The sequence below is a fragment of the Phocoena phocoena genome, chromosome 7 (assembly GCF_963924675.1).
Source record: "Phocoena phocoena chromosome 7, mPhoPho1.1, whole genome shotgun sequence".
NCBI classification, from domain to species: Eukaryota; Metazoa; Chordata; class Mammalia; order Artiodactyla; family Phocoenidae; genus Phocoena; species Phocoena phocoena.
In genome coordinates this window covers 1,079,031-1,104,958 of record NC_089225.1, presented here as the reverse complement: position 1 = coordinate 1,104,958, position 25,928 = coordinate 1,079,031, and the positions used below count along the sequence as shown (strand labels likewise).

The 25,928-nt window shown below is 38.1% G+C and overlaps 1 protein-coding gene across 2 annotated transcripts in view; it reads left to right on the top strand.

Moving 5' to 3' along the window:
* EPB41L5 (erythrocyte membrane protein band 4.1 like 5) overlaps positions 1-25,928 on the top strand; it is a 134,708-nt gene that overhangs the window by 37,473 nt on the left and 71,307 nt on the right. For both annotated transcript variants that reach the window (XM_065880299.1, XM_065880298.1), the window contains exons 7-15: positions 618-738; positions 857-944; positions 1,727-1,815; positions 4,411-4,480; positions 9,152-9,321; positions 10,953-11,057; positions 12,136-12,165; positions 18,117-18,159; positions 18,582-18,697. In XM_065880299.1, the coding sequence (XP_065736371.1) occupies positions 618-738; positions 857-944; positions 1,727-1,815; positions 4,411-4,480; positions 9,152-9,321; positions 10,953-11,057; positions 12,136-12,165; positions 18,117-18,159; positions 18,582-18,697 (832 nt within the window). The remainder of the gene's footprint in view (positions 1-617; positions 739-856; positions 945-1,726; positions 1,816-4,410; positions 4,481-9,151; positions 9,322-10,952; positions 11,058-12,135; positions 12,166-18,116; positions 18,160-18,581; positions 18,698-25,928) is intronic.

Sequence of the window (25,928 nt, the reverse complement as noted above, 5' to 3'; positions counted from 1 at the left end):
AGAATATTAGAATCATTGTTTCCACTCCTTCCCCAAGCCCAGTTCAGAGATAACCACAGATGGGCACATAAATGTCTGTTCATTGCCCAGTTCTTTTCCTGCTGCCTTCACAAGATATTTTTTAGTAACTTTTTTTTGTTAGTTCTTTGGGATTAATAATTTAAAATTCGAGGAGGGACGGTGATTATTTCTTACAGTGATATTTGATGTCATGTTCTGTGCATATTAGCTTCTTAACAGGTGCCAGCTAATTGTTTTTTAAGGATTGCTAATAAATATTTTCGTTTATTCAATATACGATCAAAAGGTATTTGTCTATGGAAGTCTAAAAGAGGTTTTCAAAAGCTAAGCATTATAACATATGAATAAATTAAGAGAAAGACATTTAATTGAAAATACACTACCAACCGCAAGTGCTTGATTTGTGTGTACAGACAGATAAGTCTTAAGTCAAAGCTAGACTTATTTTTGGGAATGGTCTGGGTGTTATGAATGCCTTGTAGTTTAAGAAAGAATCTAGTCTTCTTAGCAGTTTTTATTAATAAAATGGGTCTTGAAGAAGGATTCAGCAGGAAGTAAACTTATTAACAAAACATAACTGTGAAACTTGTTTGTAGCTGAACTTGGTGACTACGACCTTGCCGAGCACAGTCCTGAACTTGTGTCTGAGTTCAGGTTTGTGCCCGTTCAGACGGAAGAGATGGAGCTGGCTGTTTTTGAGAAATGGAAGGAATGCAGGTACCGTCACATCACCGCAACAGTGATTTCCTATTTGTTTTCTTCTGTTTCTCTGCTTGGTATAGAATTCATTGTATATTCATAATCATCTTAAAATTTTTTGTTTTTTCAATTTCAGAGGTCAGACACCAGCACAAGCTGAAACCAATTATCTGAATAAAGCCAAGTGGCTAGAAATGTATGGGGTTGATATGCATGTGGTCAAGGTAAGCACTGTGTGGTGATACTTCTTAAAAGCGTTATTCCTTCAAGACTCAAGGTGATTATGGATTCTTTCAGTGTGAGGGGGAGTGTGGAGTTTGCAGGGGCTAACACCGGGTGCTTTGGATGAGTGGTTATGAAGATTGAGGGTAAATACTGAATGATGGGAGTCTCACACAGAAATTCCTTATAAGAGAGAGGAGAAACAGCCAAAATCTCCAAAAAGGTATGTCTTTGGTTTTAAGCTGTTGCTGTTGCGGTTTTTTTTGTTTTTTAACCCACTTTTTATTCTTTCACTTCATATTCATTTCATCTTTTATCATGTAAGCTGAGTAGGCTCTGTAAAAATGAAAATAATTTAGAAAGTAAAGTTAAAAATTTGTAGCTTGAGAGGACTTTGATAAGCTGTAGTCTAGTACAGCTTATGTAGTGATTTGTTATTTTTAGTTTAAGAAGCTAAATTTTCCCAGAAAGGCAGTCTTTTTTAAAATCTGTGATTTATGACTAGAATTTGGGAAGACTCTGGAAAGCTTTCTTTGTCGTGGCAGTTAATCACTATGTATTTCCAATGAAGACATACCTTAAAACTATAGTGTCTATCAATATGCATGAAGTTTCCTGAGAATGTGATTTTGGGTTCTTTAATTGTTGAAAATACCTTCATATTAATACTAGTCTGTATGTAATTAATATAATTCAATATGAAAAGAAAATTAAGCAGTTGTGTGAAAATGTGAAACCTGTTATATTCAGATAAAGCTAACACATGTTGCTCCCCTAAAATTAGGCCAGAGACGGGAATGACTACAGTTTGGGACTGACCCCAACAGGAGTCCTTGTTTTTGAAGGAGAGACCAAAATTGGCTTATTTTTTTGGTAAGCAGAGTTAATGTCAAAGATAATTTTTGTTGTTTTATTTTTTTAATGAATAGAAACACTTATATGAAGTTAGTACAGAAAGCAGAATTTGGAAATAGTTCTGGCAAGCTTGGAAGTGAACTGCAGCTATCTCCTGTCATCCTCCTGTTCGTCTTTAGTCTTCTCCCCCGAGGCAATTTTTTAAAGTCTTCTAGTTGCATTTTCCATTAATTTCAAGGTATGTCAAAATACATGCCTTAACATAGATAGCATCTAGTTCTGTGTATTAAGTGTTCACATGGCCACTCCCTCCGTCCCACAGTTATGTTGCTGTCTTGAGTGTGCTTTGTTTCACGGTCTTTTACTCCCCACCCACCCGCCCCTTTTGTGTGAAAGAGATAGTAATACTTTTACCCTCCTTTAGAGCTGTGCTTCTCTTCCTGGGTCCCAGCTTCTGTCATCCATACTTCTAACTTATATTTCATGTTACTTTTACATCAAGGGTAGATATTACTTGGATTTCATAACCATAATTAAGTTCTTCAGGTTTTGTCTGGTTGTTTCTAAAAGCTGAAAATCAGGAAATAGTGTTTATATTATTATGTGTTTGTCAGAACCAGTGTGGAGCTAAGTAGTAGCCTGGGTTATATACATGGGCTGAAGTTGGCTGTTGGATATCAGTTGTTTACTTCTTCATAGCACGCCAGGACCCTTAGCTCAGAGCCCGCCAGTGCCAAACTCAAATTCTTACACATTTAGTTGCTTTAAATACAGCCCAACAAGTGTAGTTTTAGCCATTCAGAGCATGCCTGGTTTTGCATATCTCACTGCAAACTGCACTTCACATCTGCTAGCCGTGGATAAGCAAATCCTGTAGCTGTAAGAGACCCCAGACCTCTCCTGCTCTTCGGAGCTCTGTGGCTCAGAGACCTGTCCCCCTGCCACTGGATGCCAAGCCCTAGACGTGGAATTCCCCTGCCTCTCTGATCTTCCTCCCTCCTGGGAGTTCCCTTACCCTCCTCCCCTCCCAGGTGGGAGCCCTGGGCCGCTTCCTCTGGAAGGTCTGCGGCCTGAAGGGACCCCTCAGCAGAGCCCTGCTGTTCAGTGCTGCTGTCTCCTGCTCCTGTCTTTTTCTTCATCAGCCCTGAAATCCTTGAACTCACAACTGGGATTATGTTTCCTTTGTTTTCCTGGAGCTCTTGGCTCTCATGCACCCACACATCTCTTTAAATGACCTCCCTTTGTCTCCTTGAGTTTTTTCAAATCCTCCGGGGTTGCCTGAGCTGACTCTTTTCCAGTTGGAACTGTTGACTCTTCCAGGCTGCTCTCCAGGTTTTATCTTGGGACTTTGTTTTCCCATTTTCTCAGTTATGAATCTGTGTCGTCTTCCATATTTTCTTGTCTTTCCTTCTGTTTTTCTGATACATCCTCAAGTAATGCCTAAGAAAAGGGTGTACGAGGTAAATTATTTGAATCCTTTGATGCCTTAAAATGGTTTATTCTTCTCTTATGCTTTCTTGATAACTGGGCTGAGAATGGAATTTTAGGGTGAAAATTATTTTCCCTCAGAAAGGTGAAGATAGTATTTCATTTTTTTTTGTACCTCCTAGAGATTCCCTGGGACACTTGAGTGTAACACCTTTATACTTGTCCCTTGGGTGAGAAAGCTGTGTTATGTATTTCTCTAGTCCTTAAATGTGAACCCTCTGAGCCTTCCAGCTTGCCCACTGGGCAGGTGGAGCATCCTTCATGGCCAGAGAACGCTCCAGGTAGAGAGATAAGGAAAGCATCATTGGTACTACCTCATAAGAATCAATTGAATTAATACATGTAAAACACTTAGTAGAGTACCCGACACTTACTAGGCACTGTGTAAGTATTTGTTACACTTAACTGCTAGATTCTCCCCTCCTGTTATACTTCTTTATTTACTTACTGTTTTAGTACAGCTCTTGTAAACAGGTTCTGTTTTACAACTCTATTTTAGATAAGTTATATTTAAAAATTAGTGAGAGTGAGAGTCATGTTGTTTTCACATTCACAGTTCATAGAAGTACAGAGATAAGTTTGGTAGGTTGCTTAGGATTTTTGTACAGGTGGGAGATGGAAAGTGGGCCATAAAGTGAAGTTTAAAAATTTTTTTATTTCTTAAATTAAAGATGTCTTTAATCAAAATTGCTATAGAAAATAGAGTTGAAGATGAGTAAATTGTTTTTTATGCCTTTTAAAAAGCTTTATAGTCTTTCCTATATCCAGTTCCTGTGCTGCTACTGTGGCATTAGGCTTGGAGAATCTCTTCCACCGTAGTTAGGGGCCCATGAATATATATGATATATAGATATATCTTCATTTTCTTTTTTCCTTAACATTTTCAGTGGCTTACATACGTGCAGCAGAAATTTTGCCGAAGGTTTTGCTTTCGAAATGTTTTTCTGTTACCTTAACTATTTTTTAGATTGGAGACTTTTTTGCTGGGCAGTGCAGGTTATGTTTACCCTCTTACCCAGCTTTCAATTCAGAAGTTAGATGATTAATATGCTTGAAGTAACAACAAAGTTTTTAAATTCAGAGAACATGTATTGAAATCCGGCTGTTACTCTCATATTGTTATAGGCCCAAGATAACCAGATTGGATTTTAAGAAGAATAAACTAACCTTGGTGGTTGTAGAAGATGATGATCAGGTAGGAATTATATTGTATTACATATTTAACAGTGACTGTGTTATGTGGTAACTTAAGGCTCTAGAAGGGGGAACACATGTTGTTTTATAGAGCCATAGAACAGAAACTTAGTGTAATTAATAACTTAAGTAATTTCCTGCTTTAGGTCATACCATCCTAAAACTATAGTTTTCTGTCTTTAAGGTTAAAGATTAAATAAAAGACTTCTCTTGTTCCTTTGTTGACAATATATCTCAAATATATAAAAATTTATATTTAAATGGCTTTAGTCCCTGATCAAAAAGATTAATCAAAAAGATCTACCTAATAATATTCTTTAATAAAGCCTTCTGTACTAAGGATTATCTTTTTTTCAGTTAAATCTAGTTCCTAATTGATAAACTCTTAACAATACGAATGCTTCTCAGATGAATTATGCTAAGTGTAAGAAGCCCGACTCAGGACTTCCCTTGTGACCCGGTGGTTAAGAATCCTCCCGCTGGGGCTTCCCTGGTGGCACAGTGGTTCAGAATCCACCTGCCAATGCAGGGGACACGGGTTCGAGCCCTGGTCCGGGAGGAGCCCACAAGCCGCGGAGCAACTAAGCCCATGCGCCACAACTACTGAGCCTGCGCTCTAGAGCCTGCGAGCCACAACTACTGAGCCCGTGTGCCACAACTATTGAAGCCTGCATGCCTAGAGCCGGTGCTCTGCAAACAAGAGAAGCCACTGCAATGAGAAGCCCGTGCACCACAAGGAAGAGTAGACGCCGCTCGCTGCAACTAGAGAAAGTCCACACACAGCAACAAAGACCCAACGCAGCCAAAAATAAATAAATGAAATAAATTTATAATAAAAATGAAGCCCAGCTCAAGAGATTATGACTGTATGATTCCATTTATATGACAATCTAGGAAAGGCAAACCTGTAGGAATAGAGAATAGCTCACTGATCCTTTGAGACTGGCGGTGTGAAGATGCTTCACTACAAAGGACCAGCACGGGGAATTTGGAGGGGGTGAGAGAACTATTCTGTATCCTGATTTTGGTGGTGGTTGCATGATCCTCTGCATTTTCAAAACCCACAGAATTGTGAGTAAATTTTTAAAAAGTAATTTTACCGCATGCAAAGTAATAAATTTGAAATATACGTATAGATGGATACAAATAAAAGGAAATAGGGGAAATGTTAAAAAGATTTGTTTGCACAGTGAAGTGTGAGTAGTGCCACTTAGCAGAACCTAAAAAAAGAAGATCCTGAAAATTAGATGAAGCAGTTACAAGTTTTTTGAAAGTTTTAAGTTATATTACTGAGATGCACGCAAAGGATTGCCCTATCACACAAGTTGGAAGAAAATCAGAGACAATAAGAGAGCATTTTAAAAAGAAATCTCTTGATGGCACAGATGATCATTATGTTATCAACAAATGAATTAAAAACGATTCAGAAGCGACAGATTTCACATCTAAAAGCAATCTATTTTACAAATATTTTCCTTTTTATGTAAGCACAGATGCGATTAAATGATATTTGTATCTAAATCTAAAGGAATCGTTCAAGAAGAATAAAATACAGTTCTGTGTGATAAGAAAATATGGTCATAATTTAATGGGTGATACCTGTTCTTACTGGGTCATAAAATACTTGTGCATCTCACAATTGATAGCATTTTAGATTTGATCTAATATAGTATTAGCTTCTTGGATATCTTTTTGAGGATACATATAAGCAAATGTGTATATCAGTTCTTTTTTTTTAATTTATTTAATTAATTTATTTATTTTTGGCTGCATTTGGTCTTTGTTGCTGCGCGTGGGCTTTCTCTGTTTGCGGTGAGCAGGGGCTACTCTTCATTGTGGTACGCGGGCTTCTCATTGCGGTGGCTTCTCTTGTTGCAGAGCACAGGCTCCAGGCACGCAGGCTCAGTAGTTGTGGTGCACGGGCTTAGTTGCTCCACAGCATGTGGGATCTTCCTGGACCAGGGCTCAAACTCATGTTCCCTGCATTGGCAGGTGGATTCTTAACAACTGCGTCACCAGGGAAGTCCCCCTCAATTCTTTTTTATGCAGAGGTTGCCATACTTATAATACAGGGTTCTCTACTTATCCTTTTTAAACTTTATGTTCTAACTTGGAATGTTTTCTACGTCAGTACCTAAAGTTGTTCTTCATTCTCATAAAAGCAAACTAAAATGCATAGTATTCTAGTGTATGGTGTACTCTAATTTATTTAATCAGTTCTCAATTAATTGACATTCACTCTTTTATTCACTGTATATAATTAATTTGTACACTGGCAGGTATCTGTAGGATAATTTCCTAGAAGGGGATTTGTGGGGTTGAATGGTTATGTGCATTTGTCCTGGATATAGAGAGGTCCTACCAGCTTGCATAGTTTTTAGTGTACAGGCCTATTTCCTGAGAAGGAATTAAACACATTTGTATCTGAAAGGTAAAAAATGGAATTTCATTGTAGGTTTACGTTTTATTTCTGTTATTATGAGTGATATTGAGCATCTCTTCATACATTTGAGTTACTTGAGTTCCTTTTTTCTAAACTGTCTATTCCTTTGCCCATTTTTCTTTTGGGTTATTGGCTTTTTTCTTATAGGTCTTGCCCTTTGTCACAGACATTATAAATACTTTATCTAATAGTTGTTTTTCTTTCAACAGTGCTTATTGTGGGTTTTGTCATGCACTTTAAGAAATTTTAAATAGGTGAATTTATTAATCTTTCATGGCTTCTGGGTTTTGTGTCATAGAAAGCTTTTCCCTGTTTTGAGGTTATCTATTTTCTCCTGGTTTTTTCTATGTGTAGTTTTTGTTGGTAAGTTTCATTGAAGTATAACATTCATTCAGATAAGTGTAAAAATAAATGTACAGCTTGTGTTGAATTCTTACGTATACTTGTATGACCAGCACCAGGATGAGGAAACAGAATTGCAGCAGAATTAAATTTCTCCTGTGCTCCGCCCCACAGGTACAGTTCCCCAAGGGTAACCACTCTCCTGGCCTGGCTTTAAGACCAGAGATTAGTTTTCGCTTATATTTTGGACTTTATGTAAATGAAACCTGGCTGACTGTTCTCTTTGTGTCTTGCTTCTGTATTATTTCAGGGCTGTAGCTGTGAGCTTTCACCCCTGCTGCAGCAGGTGGTTATAGTTGGTGCATTCCTGCTGTTATATAGTATTCAGTTTTGTGAATGCACTAGTATTATCCATCCTGCTGTTGATGGACATTTGAGTTGCTGTTAATTTTTGGCTAGTAAGAAGAGTGCTGCCCTGAGCCCTGGCATGTGCGTGTGTTTGGCTGTTGTGGAGGCCGCCACACTGTTTGCCAGCCTGTCTACACACTCAGCTGCATTCCCACCCGGAGTGTCTGAGAGTTCCGTTTATTCTTTGCCTTGTGTTTGGAGTTCTCATTCTCATTTTACCCATTCTGGTAGTAGAATCATTTTGTGGCTTTAGTTTGCATTCCTCTGATGACTGCTTCAGTTTAACACTTATTTATATATTTATTGGATGTTTGGATAGTCTTTCTAATGAAGCGCGTGCTTATGCCTGTTGTTGATTTTTCTGTTGGGTCGTGTGCTGCTTGTCTCATTCAAGAAGTTCTGTTTGATACAGCTAAGGTCTGAGCCATAGCTTCTCTCTTTCTTCCTCATTCTCGCAGGGTATCATTCTCATGTCTTCTAACCTGTTGTAAATATAACCACATCATGAAATGTGGTAGAATGTTTTATAAATCTACGTATATATTATATATAATATACATATGTATTAGGGTGGGGTTTTTTTTGCAGCTTGCTTATTTTGCCTAAACAGGTAGACCTAGTTCATTCACTTTAACCCATGTATAGTATTCTGCAGTATGAATAAACAGTACTGCATTGGTTCATTCATCTTTTATTCATTTATCTCTCTGTATAGTTTGTAAATAATATCATTGTTTACTTTATTACATTTCTCATGTTCTGGACATTTAGGGTTTTGTGCCCATTTTTACTATTATAAATGAGACTGTGAAGAAAATCTTTGGGTGTAAATTTTGGTGTTGAGAAAGTCTTTTCCCCTAGAGATACAGGATAGCTTAGTGGTTACAAAGGTAGGCTCTGGACCCTGAACGGTTAGGTTCAAATTCTGGTTTCCTCTCTGTTAGTAGCTTTGTGACATTGGGCTTAATTTCTTGAGCCTCAGTTTTCTTATCTGTGAAATGGAGATAGTAATAGTATCTACTCATTGAAGCAATTCATGTGAAATTCTTAGAAGAGTGTCTATGAATGTTAACTAGTGTAATTAGATTCCTGGGAGTATGGTTACTATAATACAGAATGTGGCCACTTTTAAGGCTGTTACGTATGTTGCCAGATCTTATATGAACCTTTAAATTATATTATACATTTATCCTGAAGTGTGGCAGATAAAGGCTCATTTTATGTCTCTTTGAGAAATGAGATCATGTAAGTAGAGAGAAAATACGAATAATTTTATATTGGCTGAGAAAATGGACAACTTGATTTTAACTCTGCCGTTTTATGTAGTAGCTCTAAAGAGTGTCAGAGTCTCAGGGAGCAAGCTAGATGCTTTATTATTTGATTCTTGCTCTTGCTTGTGCTTGTATTCATAGCTGAATGCGAGGGGACAGGACCGTTGGAGCTAATAATTAGCTCTGTTAACATGCGTTTCTTTCTCAGGGCAAAGAACAGGAGCATACGTTTGTCTTCAGACTGGATCACCCCAAAGCGTGCAAACATTTATGGAAGTGTGCTGTGGAGCATCACGCCTTCTTCCGCCTCCGAGGCCCTGTCCAGAAGCGTTCTCACCGATCGGGATTTATTCGATTAGGGTCGCGGTTTAGATACAGGTGAATGTTTATAGCTGCTTGCTCTGCCTTTCATTATTTCATAGGGGCCAGAAAATTTAGCCCAGCTTCTCATTTTACAGATGTGGAAACTAGGGCACAGAGAGGTGAAGTGGTTTGCCAGTGTTTTCCATTGGCCAAAATAAAAGAAAAAGTGGTACATATTGTTATTGTTTGTAATTTCCTGAATAGACAGGAGAATATTGTAATGATGTAATGGATTTCATATCCCTCCTGATGTTTTTGTTTCTTCCTTTTTTCTTTTTTTTTAAGGAGTAATTAACAATTTTTTCAGTTAAAAAAGTTTTTTTTATTGAGGTATAGTTGATTTACAATATTATGTAAGTTTTAGGTGTACAGCATAGTGATTTATAATTTTTGAATGTTATATTCCATTTATAGTTATATAAAACGTTGGTTAAGCTTACTTATTTTATACATAATAGTTTGTACCTCTTAATCCTCTACCGCATTGTGCCCCTCCCCACTAGTAACCACTATTTTGTTCTCTGTATGTGTGACTCTGTTTCTTTTTTGTTATATTCACTAGTTTATTTTATTGTTTAGATTCCACATATAAGTGATATCATACAGTACTTGTCATTCTCTGTCTGACTTACTTCACTTACATAATACCCACCAGGTCCATCCATGTTGCTGTAAATGGCATTATTTCATTCTTTTTTATGGCTGAGTAATATGCCATTGTGTGTGTGTGTGTGTGTGTGTGTATATATATATATATATATATATATATATATATATACACACCACATCTTTATCCATTCACCTGTTGATGGACATTGACGTTTGCTTTATATATTAATCCCCAGTTTAAATCCACATAACGAGTTTTAAGGGGCCTCCATCCAACAGCTGGATACCATGTAGAAAAAGAGTATTATGCACTACTGGGAAATTAATCTGGATGACATTTCTGGTCCTTATAAACCTGACGTTCCATTGTTCTTACAGACTCCTTGTTTGTTGGTCATAAGTTAGAAATGTTTTGGTTTACCTCAGAGTAGCTTATTGATGGTGAGTTTTCGGCATGTCACAAGAATCCGTCAGTGTAATTTAAAGAAGGAATGGATAATATCAGTAATGTGGCATGTTCACTGTGTGTGGGGTTCATGCAAGAGAACTTCTGTTCTACTTACATTAAAAGTGGGGAGGCGTTTTCTTAGCAGAATTTAAATGGAAATGAAGGTGAGTGGGACAATAGTTTTAATATTTCTGGAAAAGTGATCTGAAAAGTATATCACAGTTAGAAAAAGTAACTGAAAATCTTGAGTTAATTGTACATCTTGCATTGAGGAGTGTGGATGGGAAAGAGAAGGGAGTTCCATAAAAGGACAGATATTTCAAATTTATTTATTATGTTCTTAGGTGATGTGCATGATTAAGAAAAAACAATATAATTTGTGTTGCATCTTTCACACAAGCCTAAAGAGTGAAAGAATGGTGTGGTAAAGAGAGACGTCAACACTGTTTTTCATAGGTCATTCAGGAAGGAAGTTCAGGATGGTTCTCTTGAGGAGAACCTCAGTGTAGACTTTCTCTCATTTTTGTGTATCTGACTACTGTAGGCCTCAAATTCTCTTATTCCTGTTAATATGCCTCATTTATTTTAGTGGGAAAACTGAGTATCAGACCACAAAAACCAATAAAGCAAGAAGATCAACATCCTTTGAAAGGAGGCCCAGCAAACGGTATTCTCGACGAGCTCTGCAAGTGCAAGGTGAAGTGCAGCCCTGTTTCAAAGGATTATTCTTCCTGGCAGTGCATCCTGTGCTGGTATTGTTCGCTGGAGAGGAGGCTGCCTCGGTCCTCTTAGTCTTTTCCAGACAACTAAAGTACTCTTCTTTACTGAATTTGGTTCTAGCATAATCAGTTTTTAAGAATACACGGGGGAAAACTGCCTGTACTGTTGCTGAGATCAAACTTTATGCTAACCCCAGTTCTGACACTGTGCTGAGTTTGTGTTCAGTTTTTGTTCTTACTATTTTAGTTCTTCTCTAGAGCAACATTCTCCCTCCGTTTTTGACTTCCAGATCTCATTCATAATAATCTGTTAAATCCCCGCAGATATTTTTTAAAACATTTGTATATGATGAATAAATTTTTTATTTTATATGTATTATAATAATATTAAAGGTTCTGTTAAGTACAGTTTTTATATTAATCATCAGTGTACATGGTACATAGACATTTCCAAATTCATAAATGTTACTTGCTGTTTGTTACTTTAATTATGTAATACAGAGAATGGTTTACTTTGACCAGTAAGCTGAAACTTGTGTTTGGTTTCAAATCTGAGTTTGTATTAAAATACAGATTGAATTTTAAGTATGTCCAATGTCAGAGTCATCACCAGTTATCCAAAAACAACTTCCGTGACCTGATGTTGGCAGTATCAGTTTTTTAAAAAACTGATTTATAGCTATAATTTTTGATGTATCTATAAATTAAATAGTATATAGCTATAAATGAAACCATTTCAATTTGTTTAAAACCCTTAGTTACCTCCTAGACTCCACTGATGATTTTTCACTGTCAGCTCACTCTAAAGGCTTGCAGATGGTTCTGTTTTTTTAAACGTATGCTCATTTTGTTGCCTTACTTAAAAATTGGAGATCATTGTCATTATTTACTTGAATGGCGTGAGCCATAGAACACTTTTGTGAAGTGAAGATTTTTAAATCTGTAGTTGGGAAACAGCTTACAAAGCAATGAGTCAAGATTTACTTTTGTGAATAGTAAAGCAGTTTACCATGTTGGAGGAATCTAATGGAATGTTTTCTGTTTTTTTCTGTCGGCAAGTACAGGAAAACCTGAAGAACTCAGGTGGGTAATGTCTTGCAACTTAGGAGTTGAAAACCGAATGTTTTAGCGTTTCTGTAGTTGCATCGTTAATTGAACCAATGTCTGTTGAAGGTCTGTCACAGTGCTCACTTGCCCCTGAGCACGGTGGATCTAGCAGGGAGCAGATAAACACATCATAGTGCTGGGTAAAACGGACAGAAAGAAAAGTAAAGCAGCTTAAAGAAAAAGTGTGGGCTTGGGCGGCTGTGCTTTTCGTAATGAGAATGACATATTGTACTTCTGTTATTGTCCTGTGACTGAGGATATAAAGATGAATAAACTGTAGCCCTTGCACACAGGAAGCTCAGAGAACAGAGGTTGATTTGTACACAAGCAGTTCATTTTATTCCTGGGAGAAATCCCACTTGGTCATGGTGTACAGTCTTTCTTTATATTACATGTTGCTGGATTTGGTTCACTAGGTTTCTTGTGGATTTGTGTGTCTGTATTCATCAAAGACACTGGTCTATAGTTTTCTTGTACTGTCTTCATCTCGTTTTGGTATCAGGGTAATTCTGGCTTCACAGAATGAGTTGGGGAATGTTTCTCTCTATTTTGGGGGAAGGTTTTGTAAAGAACTCTTTAAATGTATGGTAGAATTCACCATTAAAGCCATCTTGCCTGGACTTCATTTGTGTCAAGTTTTAAAATTTCCAGTTCAGTGTCTTGTTGTAGATCTATTCATATTTCGTTTTCTATCTTGAGTCAGTTTGGGAGTTTGTGTCTTTCCAGAGTTTGTCCATTTTATCTAAGTTATCTAATTTGTGGCATACAGTTGTTCATATTATTCTCTTTTCCTCCTTATTTCTATAAGCTTTGTGGTGATGTCCCCTCATTCATTTCTGATTTTAGTAATTTGAGTTTCTTTTTCACTTGGTCAGTCTAGGTAAAGGTTTTTCAGTTTTGTTGGCCTTTTCAAAGAACCAGCTTTTGGTTTCATCAATTTTATCTGTTCCTCTATTTTCTATTTTATTAATTTTCTCTCTGGTATATTATTTCACTCCTGCTTGCTTTAGGTTTAGTTTTCTTTTTCTAGTGTCGTTAGGTGGAAGATTGGTTTATTAGTATATGAGATCTGTATTCCTTTTTTTTTTTTTTGCGGTACGCGGGCCTCTCACTGCTGCGGCCCCTCCCTTTGCGGAGCGCAGGCTCAGCAGCCATGGCTCACGGGCCCAGCCGCTCCGCGGCATGTGGGATCTTCCCGGACCAGGGCACGAACCCGCGTTCCCTGCATCGGCAGGCAGACTCTCAACCACTGCGCCGCCAGGGAAGCCCTGTATTCTTCTTTAATATAACATTTATAGCTATTAATTTCTCTCCAAGCACCACTTTAATCATATTTCATAAGTTTTGGTATATTGTATTTTCATTTTTATTCATCCCAAATTATTTTCTAATTTCTCTTGTGATTTCTTCTTTGACCCGTTGGCTACTTGGGAGTGTGTTGCTTAATTTCGACGTTTGTAGCTTAAATTTTCCCCTCTCCCCTTTTTTTTGTTTGTTGTAATTTATTCCATTGTGGTTAGAGAATGTACTTCACATGACTTTGATCCCTTTACAGTTATTGAGGCCTCTTTTATGTCCCAGCATGTAGTTCATCTTGGAAAATGTTCCTTGTGCAATTGAGAAGAATGTCTGTTCTGCTGTTGAGTGTCATGTCCTATGAATGTCTGTTAGGTCTGCTTGGTTTTTACTGTTGTTCACTTCTGTTTCATCACGGATCTTGGCTTAGTTCTCTCCATTATTTAGTGTGGACTATTGAAGTCTCCAATTATTGTTGTTCGGTTGTCTGTTTCTTCCTTCAATTCTTCGTGCTTCGTGTATTTGGGGCTTTTTGTTAGGTGCATGTATTATTTATAATTGTTTTATTTTATCACAAAAAAATGCTCCTCTCATTCTCTAGGAACTTTTTTGTTTTGTTTTTTTAGATCAGATTTTTTAAAAGGCACTAGATTTTCTTAAATAAATGTTTCTCCACTTGATGTATGCCTTTTAATGATTTTTTTAAAGAATAATTTTCAGCAGCTACATGTTTGTTTTGCTGGGGAGAGGGTCTGCTGTTGTCCTGCAGTCACTGTTGTCCAAGTCCTCCTTCTGATGAATCAGTATTAATAGTGTATATTACAGAGTGGAGTTTCATGTAATGCTTCTCAACCACTGTTGTACCAAAGCCTCCTGGAATGCCTGGTAAACTGTGAGATTCAAGACATACTCACAAATCTAGTTTTTGTTAAAACAGTGTCTACACTCCTATATGGAGATGTGTCAGTATAACGAGAGCTTCTTCAAAAGGAGAAGTCGTTTGTTTCGGGTACTGAGTAGGGTGAGCCTCAGCTGGAGGTGTCCTATTTGGTTTTGGGTTTTTTTCTACTTAGAGAGCCATTAAAGCCAGGCTGTGATTAGTGACTTAATCACAAAATCACTCTGCTTTTTGACTAAGGATTCCCCTGAAGTCCCTTTAGCGGTCAGGAAGCTGTTAAAAATAAATAAGTGGGTAGAGGAGAGAGGAAGTGTGAGGGATTCTGTCCATCGTGCATTTTTATTTTATTTTTAAATTTACTTACTTATTTATTTATTTTTGGCTGCATTGGGTCTTCGTTGCTGCGTGCGGGCTTTCTCTAGTTGCGGCGAGTTGGGGCTACTGTTCATTGCAGTGCATGGGCTTCTCACTGCGGTGGCTTCTCTTGTTGCGGAGCATGGGCTCTGTGCGCGCGGGCTTCAGCATTTGTGATGCGCAGGCTCAGTAGTCATGGCTCGCGGGCTCTAGAACACAGGCTCAGTAGTTGCGCACAGGCTTCTTTGCACCGCGGCATGTGGGATCTTCCTGGACCAGGGCTCGAACCCACATCCCCTGCATTGGCAGGCGGATTCTTCTGTGTCACCGGGGAAGTTCCGTGAATTTTTAATTAGGTAAAAAACAAAATTTTCTGCCTTTTCTGGGCTATACACTATAATTTTTCTTGGAGTTAATTTTTAAACTGTGCTTTTAAGAAGAATGGTGGAGAAATGTTAGAGGGGTTCTGTATATTTTAAAGTATTTTATTTGTTTGTTTAATGAATCATGTCTTGTTTTCCTGAAAAGGAGGCTGGGACAGAATGTTAGAGCTTAAAGTGAAGAAGATTCCCTGATGAAGTTAGCAGAAATGTAAACAAAGCATTCAAGCGATGATACGTAGTTGAAAAATTAAGGCTTTTATTTGCAAAAGTTTGTCCTCCTTTAAATTTTTTTGAAATACAGATTTCTGACCAAAGAGTGAGTAATGACTGACTATATAATCTCCTAGCATTGAGATTACTTTAACTTTAATAAGTAAATTTTATTGTGTCATCTTTTTTTTTTTTTTTTTTTTTTTGCGGTACGCGGGCCTCTCACTGTTGTGGCCTCTCCCGTTGCGGATCACAGGCTCCGGACGCGCAGGCTCAGTGGCCACGGCTCATGGGCCCAGCCGCTCCGCGGCATGTGGGATCTTCCCGGACCGGGGCACGAACCCGTGTCCCCTGCATCGGCAGGCGGACTCTCAACCACTGTGCCACCAGGGAAGCCCTATTGTGTCATCTTGATTGATGCTTTTTGGCTCTTTAAAACACAGCAAAAATGGAGTATTTAATAGCAATGATCCTTTATTATTTTTTAGTTAGAATAATTTTTAGGAATGACGTTCAGAGGGGGACCCACTCTCCTGAAGGTTATTGAGCCCTGCTCCTAACATTGCTTGAGAGAACCTGAGCTTGCGCTGGCAGGAATGCCCTTTCACTCCTGCCCTCAGAGTTCTGTTCACATGAACAGGTTTGCTCCAGCGAACCATGGCAAACGGTACTGTTAGAAAAAGCACAACTATTTGACCTAAAAAGCTTCTTGACTTTGTACTCTGCTTACTTGAATAACAGGTTTTTAAATTGGCTGATGTTAGTTTTCCTTGTACTCTTTCATTTCTTTCTAACTACTCCCTGTGAGTCTTGAAAAAGTATCTTAGAAAGAGGTGACATTTTAAAGGACAGTTCACTTTTCACTTACTACTACTTCTTGTACAGGCTTAGTGGGCAGTCTTGAAGACAGAAGAGAGAGGAAAAGAAATGGTGGAGGAGATGATGCGTAGAGGGGGCAAGAGCAAAATGGGTCCGTTATTGCAGACAGTCCTTCAAAAGGGAAGCTTGGATTGGTCAGTAACGGAAGTATTTGTTCCCTTCATATTAGTGGAAGTGAAAGAATAAGTGTAATTATGAGAAAATAGTGCTTCCTGCGTTTCAAATTGTTTTAGAACAGGGAGCTAGAATCCGGTGATCTTCACTTATCATCAGAGCTTTTTTCTCATGTTATTCTACATCTTCTACTTATCACCTACTGGACTTATTCCCAGTTCAAGGAGAAGCTTCAGAGCGTAACCCCTGGGGCCATAGCGTAATGAGTCTAATTTCTGTACAAAGTAGGTTGGAGGAGGTTTCATTAATGTGGGGTTATGAGTTACTTAATACAGAGCAGTGTATCCTGGGAAGAACAACAAGGTTAGTAAAAGAAATTGTGCCAGATAAGTATATTCTTTACACCAGCCTTGGCAACAGATCTACGCTAAACAAGATGTTTTTTTTAAAGATTTCGTCGTTGGTTAGTTTTATTTGTCATTGTTTTTTGTGCTTTGCTAACATTTATTCGATCCCCTAATGCGAGTCCCATGCGAGTGAGGAAACTGCAGTTCAGAGAGCAGAGCTAGTGGCGCGGTTTGAATTAGAACGCAGGTAGTGGAGGTGCAAATTCTGGTGACTTAACTTGTAACAGAGATGTGGTTAATAAAAAATGGGGGTGTGTAGAATGGGTTATTCCTTCTCACCCAGCCTTTTAGCAAGGTCTCTTAATTCTTGAGTTCTTTCTTAATTGGTTGTCTTTCATCATCAGATACTTTTGTTTTGTTCTCACTCCCCTAAGAAAGGCTCCTGGATCGTGTATTCACAGTCTGTTTTGTGTTTGTGAAGCTTTGCTCATTTCCTTTTACTAGAATGACGTCTTGTCTGGGTATAGTGTTCTTTGAGTGTTGCCATGGAGAATTCTGTGCCAACCTGATGCTGGCAGTGAAGTGCTTTTAAATCTCCTTAGGGTACCTGAAGTATTCTCTCCTTATTGTTGAAAGTCAGTAATATAACAATAAGGAATTGAATGTATTTAATTCTGTATCTCATCTCCCTGGAACACAGTGTTCTTGCTAAATCTGTAGATTATTTTCTCACTGTCAAGGAATTTTTTTATAACATTGAATATATTTTCAGTTACCTTAGTTGAACTTTTTACCTCAGGATACTAGTTATGCTTATGTTAGAAGGTCTGAAGTCAGTAAACTCTTTTATTTGCCTTATTCTGTGTTTTAGTATCTCATATTTCAGTTCTTATTTCATTGAATATTTGTTCTTCTGAGGTTTGTTTCTATTTATTTTGTTGCATTATATGCTGAGTTTTTTAAGTGCTTTTTTGCGGGAGTGGGAGAGGAATGAGTGCAGCCTAAACTAAAAATTTTAAAACGTACTTTAAATCATTTGGAGGAGAAGGGTATGCAGAGAAGTTTCTAGCTTTAAGTTTATACTAAGGCCTTTTGAGTTATAAAATGCTAAGCTACTGCTGACACCAGAAAATCTTGAGAGGGTAGGAATATATAAAGAAGTGATGGGTAAGGTTATGTGGGTGTTTGTGCTGAATGCCTTGAATTTAAGGGATCATTTGTGCTGTTGGTTTTATTTTGTTGTCTTTGACAGGTGTTGTCCAATGAATCAACAAGATTAGTAGTGAAGTATATATCTAAAGCACAAGTAGAATATAGGTATATGGAAATAGCAAATGAGCAGGAAAGCAAGTATTTGCCTGTAAAAGCAGATGTTTTCTGGACATCTTACATTCTTAGTTTTAGGTACCCACGGTAATTTTTTCTTTATTTTTTCCCCCATTACAGTGTTCACAGTAATGTTTCAGCTCAGAGTAATGGCTCCCGACAGGTAAGACAATATTGAGCCTCTAAAGCACTGGAACAGTGTAGTTAATTATGACAAACAATAGTATTATTAGTTGAATTTTCTTAGTGGTATAATCTCGGGAAAGTTCTGTGCATTTTCATTTTCTTATCTGTAAAATAGCTCAGTAATGTGTGACCTGTTATTTTATTCTAAGATGTTACCGTAGAACAGGTATAATGTTATAATGAAACATTTTCTGTCCCTGTAAAATAAATAAAATACTAATATTCAGTTAGATTATTATCTATCCCAAGGATGGTATATAACATTCAAGCATTTTTTTGCTCTCTTTACTACTATATCTGTTCACTATGTAAATAGTATTCCGTTTTAATGTTCCATTTAGTGGTGAAGAGATCTTCTATCTAGGCAGAATAGATGATTTTTATAATTTGTGTCCAAAGGCTTGGGGTGTGAGATCCACTGTGCCTGTGATTCCTTCCGTTCCCTCTGGTCCTTTGCTCGTGCAAGTTGAGAATCTTCCAAGGAGTCCCGGAGCAGACCAGCATGACAAGAAATGGTTTGTTCACTCATTGAGCCAAAATAAAACACTGCTTGCCTAAGGGCATTTTGAATCCCCGGCTGTAGAGTACTTTAAATATGATTGAAAGCAAATTATTCATATTTGTAAGCTGAAAAGAAGCACGTTATGGAGCTGTAACGTTGGGATAAGTAAGCCTGTGGATGAAGCAAGGAGACGGTCGTCTAAATGAGGCACATCAGACAGCCCCCCGACTCTGGTTAGCATGAGCTGGGAGTGGTGGCGCTTCTCTGTTGGAAAGGACTTCAGTGCCAGTCGGTAGGGCCTTTTCCCAGACCCCTAAGGGCAATGTATTCATTACACGATGCTACTGCTTTGGGTGTGTCTTCTTCATTAAAGACTGAAGATAAAGCCAAAACAGAAACGTGATTATAGTCCAATGAAACAAAGCAGGAAATACTCCATTGGGGGGGCGGGGAGAAATAATCTAATGACAGAGAAGATACTTCATTTGTTTAGATTCCCAGGGTCTTTTTTTAGACTAATAGTAAGTGCACAAATATGGATACTTTGTGGCTTATTGGGGTTAATCAGTGGGGTTCATCGTTTCCCAAATGAATGTATGTGGCTTGGGGGCTGCTGGGGAATTATTTGATTGAATGGTCATGTCGGTTGCATCATCTGTTCAAGTTTTGTGTCTGTTTATGAAATGAACTTTGATAATTCATAGGATTTTTTTCTTTTTCTCTTGCTCTTAGTTTGTGTAGTACCTGAAATCTAATGAGTTTCTGTGGTGATCTCAAGGTTTGGGTCAGCTTTCTGTGCAACCAGCTCTTCCTTCATGGTGGTGGGTCAACAGTGGTTGGTGATTATTTTCAGTCTTTGCTATGTAATTGTTTTTCACTATTATTTTGGCTTAACTAACTGCAAGGTGCTTTGCTTTTGATGATTGGGCATATTTTTACTTCAGTTCCAAATAACTTGATTAGTTTCTAAGATGGAGGGGATTCCCCACCTTGTTTTCCGTTATCCTCTTTTTTCCCTCCCCTCCCATTTTCCGTTATCCTCTTTTTTTCCTCGCACCCCCGTTTTCCGTTATCCTCTTTCTTCCCTCCCCTCCTGTTTTCCATTATCCTCTTTTTGCCCTTTCTCCTTGAGAGTGTGGTGGGGGTTGTGTGTGTGTGTGTGTGTGTGTGTGTGTGTGTGCATGTGGGCACACGCTTAAAGTATAAACAGTGAGGCTTCTGAATGTCACATTTTAGTCTTTATTTTTTTAAGCCATTAAGAACAGTGTTTTCAGTTTCTACTGAAGACGCAGCTCCAGTAATGTTACCACCAAGTCTTATTGGCAAGGAGACATAGAGCTGAAACTTCAACTAAAAAAGAGCTCATTTAATATGTGCTTACCTCTTAGATTAATATGGAATGAGAGTCTGGTTTTGTTTGCATCTGTATTATGACACTAAATCTTTATAGTTTTCCAGTTTTAATTGGTACATATTTAGGCATTACTCAGTTCCTTTGATGCAGCCTATATAAAGAGAGAATGCTGAACCTAAGAGTATTGAATTTCAGGAAAAATGAAAAATTTGGAGCTGTATGTCCTTCTTTATGTCATCGTACTGAGGCCTCCTTTGTGGAAATGGAGCAAAATGGTGACCCTCAGGCCCAGGGAGCCTCAGTGTGTGGCAGTAGGCATGGGACTGAGTATGGAGCTGGCCTGTCTCAGAGCTGACGGGTTCCCCAGCCTTAACCTAACATGCATTCTGCGTTTCAGCCTTTGTTTCTGCATGCTTTGATTCTTATTACTACTTTCACATGAATTATAACAGTCCTCCATTAGAAAGTGGTACATTAATAAAATTTGGAAATGCTCCCTAGGTTTGGACAGTTGGGCAGAATAGTGGACAATTCTATTTCTGGCAGATAACTTTTAACCAGTTTAGTCTAAACCTACTCCCTGTTCGGTTCTTTAGCTTTTTCTTGCCATCTTCTAAATGACACCGTTATTTCAGTGAATGATTTGGTATGTCAGTAACCTAGAATTATCCGATATTTAAGCTGTCTTTTGAGAATTAATATATTTTAAATCTATAAACTATTTATAAACAAAAACTGAATACTATTTGGAAAAGCTTGCATATGTAGGGGAGAGCATAAACCTAATTTAACTTTCTAAATTTTCAGAGACCCTATATTGAAGGTTGTGAGTTTTATGGGTTAGATCTGATGAATAGCTTGTATTTCAGTTGAAGGAAAGATGATAATTTTATTGTAAAAAAAAGAAGCTTCCAAGTTTGTTCTGAAAACCCTTTTAGCTAATTTATTTTCAGTTTCCTTAAGGAAAAAAGGTGCAGATTCATGTTTTGGTTGAAGAGAATGTCTATTCTTAGATATTTTTATAATTGGGGTGATGTTTTTTCCTTTTGTAGTTATCTTAAATATGTGCTGCCCTTTTTGTCACGTCACAAAACCTAGGCAAATGTTTTCTTTCTACTGGAGGACTCTGATGATTTCTAACCAGAAACTGCTTGTGTGCATGTGTCCCTCTCTTACTTCAATAGGCCTGTTTACAGATGTGAGAAAAGGTATCTAAGATGCTCACTAAACTCCTGGAGGAGCTTAATCTCATCACATTATCTGTACCTGTTGAATTTCATGCATTAGGGAAGGAACAATGTTTCTCCATTGTTAATTGGAAACATTGATGTCAAATTACATGGCCTCTGCTGTGAGGGGAGATTTTTTTTAATGCTCTTTCTGAATTTTGTTTCCTGGATTTCAGTTCTGTGAAGTCAGTTGATCAGGGAAATAACTTTTCACAATTGCCATTTTCTATATCTGGCTTTGTCCTAATGTAGAATTGTCCTTTCAAATACTTGAATTAAGTAGATAATAAGTATTTTTTCTTGTCTTTAGAACCTCAGACAGCATTTCTGCCTTTGATTTTGATAGCAACATCAGGGACAGATGCAGAGCATCTTGCTCTCTGTGAGAGTCCCTCTTTATTTCACTCACCTAACTGACTCTGATGGCTTATTCGTGTCTCCGTATTGACGCGTGACTTTGTGGATTTTCCCCTTTGTCGTTCTTGAGCATCTCACTGCGCCGGGGCGTCCTTGTAGCAGCAGTGCATGCTGGTCACACAGCCTGCTTCTTTTTTACCTCTCACACCTCTTCCTGCATCTCACTAACTGTGCTCCCCTCCCACCCAACCATCCAGGCTCCCGGCTGCCGGTGACGCTGTCAACGTGGTGAAAGCCAGTGGGACACAAGGGCCTTGTCCGCACCCCAGCCTGCACACAGAAACTACCCTGACCTTGTCCATGAGCACAGTGTGAAGAATGTAGGAGTCCAGCAGGATGCTCATTTTCCTGGCCCTGCAGCCATGACTGACATATGAGTGTTGAGCCTCTCAGGCCTTGGGACTCTGTTGTGCAAGTTGATGGTGTACATTTTCTAGAGCTTATAGAGGATCGATCACATTAGGCAAATTTGGGAGAAGTTATTTTATACTGAATCACTCGCTGGGTAGTGTTGTTTGTAATTGAATTCTTCTCTGAAAGGAAAAGGGATCTGAAGACGCTATATGCCATCAGTGATGATGACAAATATTTCTGTGTTGCAAAGGGTATGTATATCATAATTTTGGAAAGGTTTTTCGTGATTTTAACATGTTAACACATCACTCGGAAGAAGTCTCAGGAGAAGGTTTGTGTTTATGAACAAGCGGCCCGTTATCACCCCCACCCCATGCTGTGCCAATAGATCGAGGTTAGCAGAATCAGACGCTGAGATCACACACAGAAGGAAGCATGTCGAGGCCTGATGCAGTGGCCTCTGGTGATATTTTTATAAAACTGCTCTGATACACTATTTTTAATATTTCTGAAGTGACTCAGGCCTTAATTTCAGTTAAGTGCCTAAGATTCTATAATTTTAATTAATGTAATTTTAAATTAAGAACTTACTTTTTAATAAACACTAGTATTTTAAAAATAGCAGAAGATCTAGAAATCACAGGAATGTGACTCATGTGGAGAGAGGAGTCTGAATGGTTACTTCTGCATGATGAACTGAATAACCAGTGGTGAACTGAATGGTTATATTGCTACTGAATGGTTGTACAAGATGGAACATGTATTTACTTTTGTCTTTCACTTTTCTCATTTATCTCATGCATCTGATAGATTTCCCAGGTTTGCCAACAGCCTCGTAATCTGGCCTTGTACAACCTCTAAAATAAAATTCTGAAGCCAAAACCATATCACTTGTAATACGTAATCACTCTCACCTTTTGCATAGGTTACTATTTTTGGTCCTTTATGAACTTCAGAATGTAATTGTCCAAGCTCTTTGTTTTAATTCATAGGGCAGATTAACTGGAGGAAGTATATTTCTGATGTAATGGGAAATGATGTAAGGGAACCATTTCTTTTGTCTTTTTAGAGTTTGAAAAATTTTAACAAAATTTTCAGGCTTTTAAACTATATATATAGTCCTTTGAAGGTGTTTTATAGTCTGAGAATTCATAATACTTCAAGATAATGAAGCTTCCTTATAGACAACGTAAGCTGTTTACCGTCCTGCCCACCTCAGAGGTCAGTCTTACACATCTCTGCCAGACAAAGGTCAAGTTTCAGCGGGCCTTATTACTGGGCTCTTGGCAGATACATTACAACTTGTCAGTAGAAGACGTAAGAAAGCAGAAGTAAGTAATATTTAGGGGATGAAATTTATAGGCAGGTTTCAATCTGAATTTATCACAGTAATAATTATTCTTTAATGCATCTAAATATGAGCAGATACACATCTTAAATAGTCCAGCTCCCTACCTCTGCAAGTCCATCATCACAGTGTGCTTACAAATGGCCACTAATGGTACCCCTCATAATTATTTTAGACTTTACATAGCTCAGATTCTAATTGTCAAGTGTTGTCACTGGTGATTTCTTTCTTAAAGGAATTTGAACCATAACATTTTAAGCACAGAAACTCCGATTTATGCCATTCAAGAAAAGATTTCGTGGGTATGAATATGATTAAGATCTTACTATTTCTGTAAAAGAGGCATAATAACAACACAGCTTTCTGGTCTCTTAGAAAGTCCTAAAGTTTGACTTGTCTCACTTTAACATTAATCTTGAAGCCTGAAGGTCAAACTGCTGATACAGTGCCACACATGTGTCTTACCAGAATCTCAACTTTGGGAAATATGGAAGGATTGTCAGAGTAAAGCTCTTCCGTTTATATGGAAAGTGGTCATTTCTATACTTAGAATTTAAGTTAATTGATACTGTTGTTACATTTAAGTGATGGGAGAATCACATCACGGTTTTTCTTTGTTTGAAAACCTTGTTATTTGTAAATTCCTGATGGTAGAAACTGGGTTGGAAGGGTGATGGGGCAAGAAGGCAGCAAAGGGTGGGGGGAGCAAAGGGCTAAGCCTGGATAGTGTAGAATCAAACTTGTCTACTTTATACAAGTTCCTATGCTTCAGGATTTCATAGCAAATATTAGGAATACTTGTTGCTACTGGTATTTTCAAGATGGATATACACGTTATTTCCAGAGGTATGAAGAATTTACAGGTGGCTCAACCTAAGTTAAATAAACTATCACCAATCTGTTTATACTCTGCGTTTTATTCTGCCTAAAGGGTCAGTGATCGCACATTCTTGATTAGGGACCTAATATACCCCAGAAGCACCTTACTTGGTTATTTACTATCCTTTTGATCCGAGGGAGCCATCAGCCTAGAATGCTAGGATCATGTGATTCAACTTCAGTGCTTTGGCTAACTTAACATAATTAATTTTAACATCTTGAATTAAGTTGGTTATGTTTCAACTGCATTTTTATAGACAGAGAAACTTATAGAAACAGCAAAGTTAGTCACTTTCACACATGAAAATACATGCGCTGTTAAGATCATTATTTCTTTTGATGGTAAAAACACTTCTAAGGCATTTACCTATCCCTAAGTATAATCTAACCTTTCTGATCTTGATAGGGTAATCATAGATATACTTTTAAATGAATTTACAGAGAAAAAACTTTATTTGTCCTGTTATGTATATCTCAATATGTTAAAAAGCAACCAATATACAAATATTGTAATATCAGTACAATTCAAATAATTTTTTAAGGGAAGAGCTTTTTTTTTTTTTTTTTTTTGCAGTACGCGGGGCTCTCATTGTTGTGGCCTCTCCCGTTGTGGAGCGCAGGCTCAGTGGCCATGGTTCATGGGCCCAGCCGCTCCGCGGCATGTGGGGTCTTCCCGGCCTGGGGCACGAACCCGTGTCCCCTGCATCGGCAGGCGGACTCTCAAGCACTGCGCCACCAGGGAAGCCCAAGGGGAGAGCTTTTTAATTAAGGTGTTGACCCAGAAAATGTTATTAGTTATAACACTTGGGTCATTCTTTATTGTTAAGATTGTCCAGGATGTAAAGGTGCCATGTGAACATGTCAGGGTTATAAAACTGAAGTATCTCCTGAATGGAGGGCAGGGACACAGCTTATTTTGTAGGATAAAATAATTAGCTAAATCTTAATTATGGAAGTTTCTCTTAATTACTAGATTTTTACATATTTACTTGGTTGATACACTAAAAATATTTTGATTAGTAACCTTGCTTAATAACTTTCATGTGTCCTGATGTCATGTGTTTCATCTTTCCATCTTGCCAGACAGGAAGATAGATGACAGGGGTGGGGAGTTGGGGGCTGTGGTGCTTTGGGGTTTCAGGATGAAGAATGTTTTTGTGGGAATGACTCTGGCTTTACAGACACGAGCAGACTCATCCTCAGCTTTGACCCCATTTACTTCCATGTGTACTCACAGCTGCGAACTGAGCAAAGTGGGAGGAAGATGGTTGTCCCACGTGAATGCAGCATGCTCTGATGGTGGGGTAGTCATTGTTTGAACTGCCTTGGTCAGAACAGACCCTTCACTTGTGAATCATCGTTAATTGCTTGGAAACACCATGATTTTTTGTATGTTAGGCTTTGAGTATTGGGTTTGAAAGTAATATCACATTGCGTTAATTTATTTTATATCTTTGGTATATAGGACTTATATGATTTGTAAGAATAAAATCATCTTGCACTAATGACATTTAATCCCTTTAGCCCCACATGCCTCTTATATTTTAATACACACTATACCACACTGTCAGTTATACCTTGCTTCCAGGATTGTTGCAAATGCTTGCCTGTGAGATGCTTCTAATGTAAGGGATAGAATTTGAAGATACTTCTGTGGTGGGGA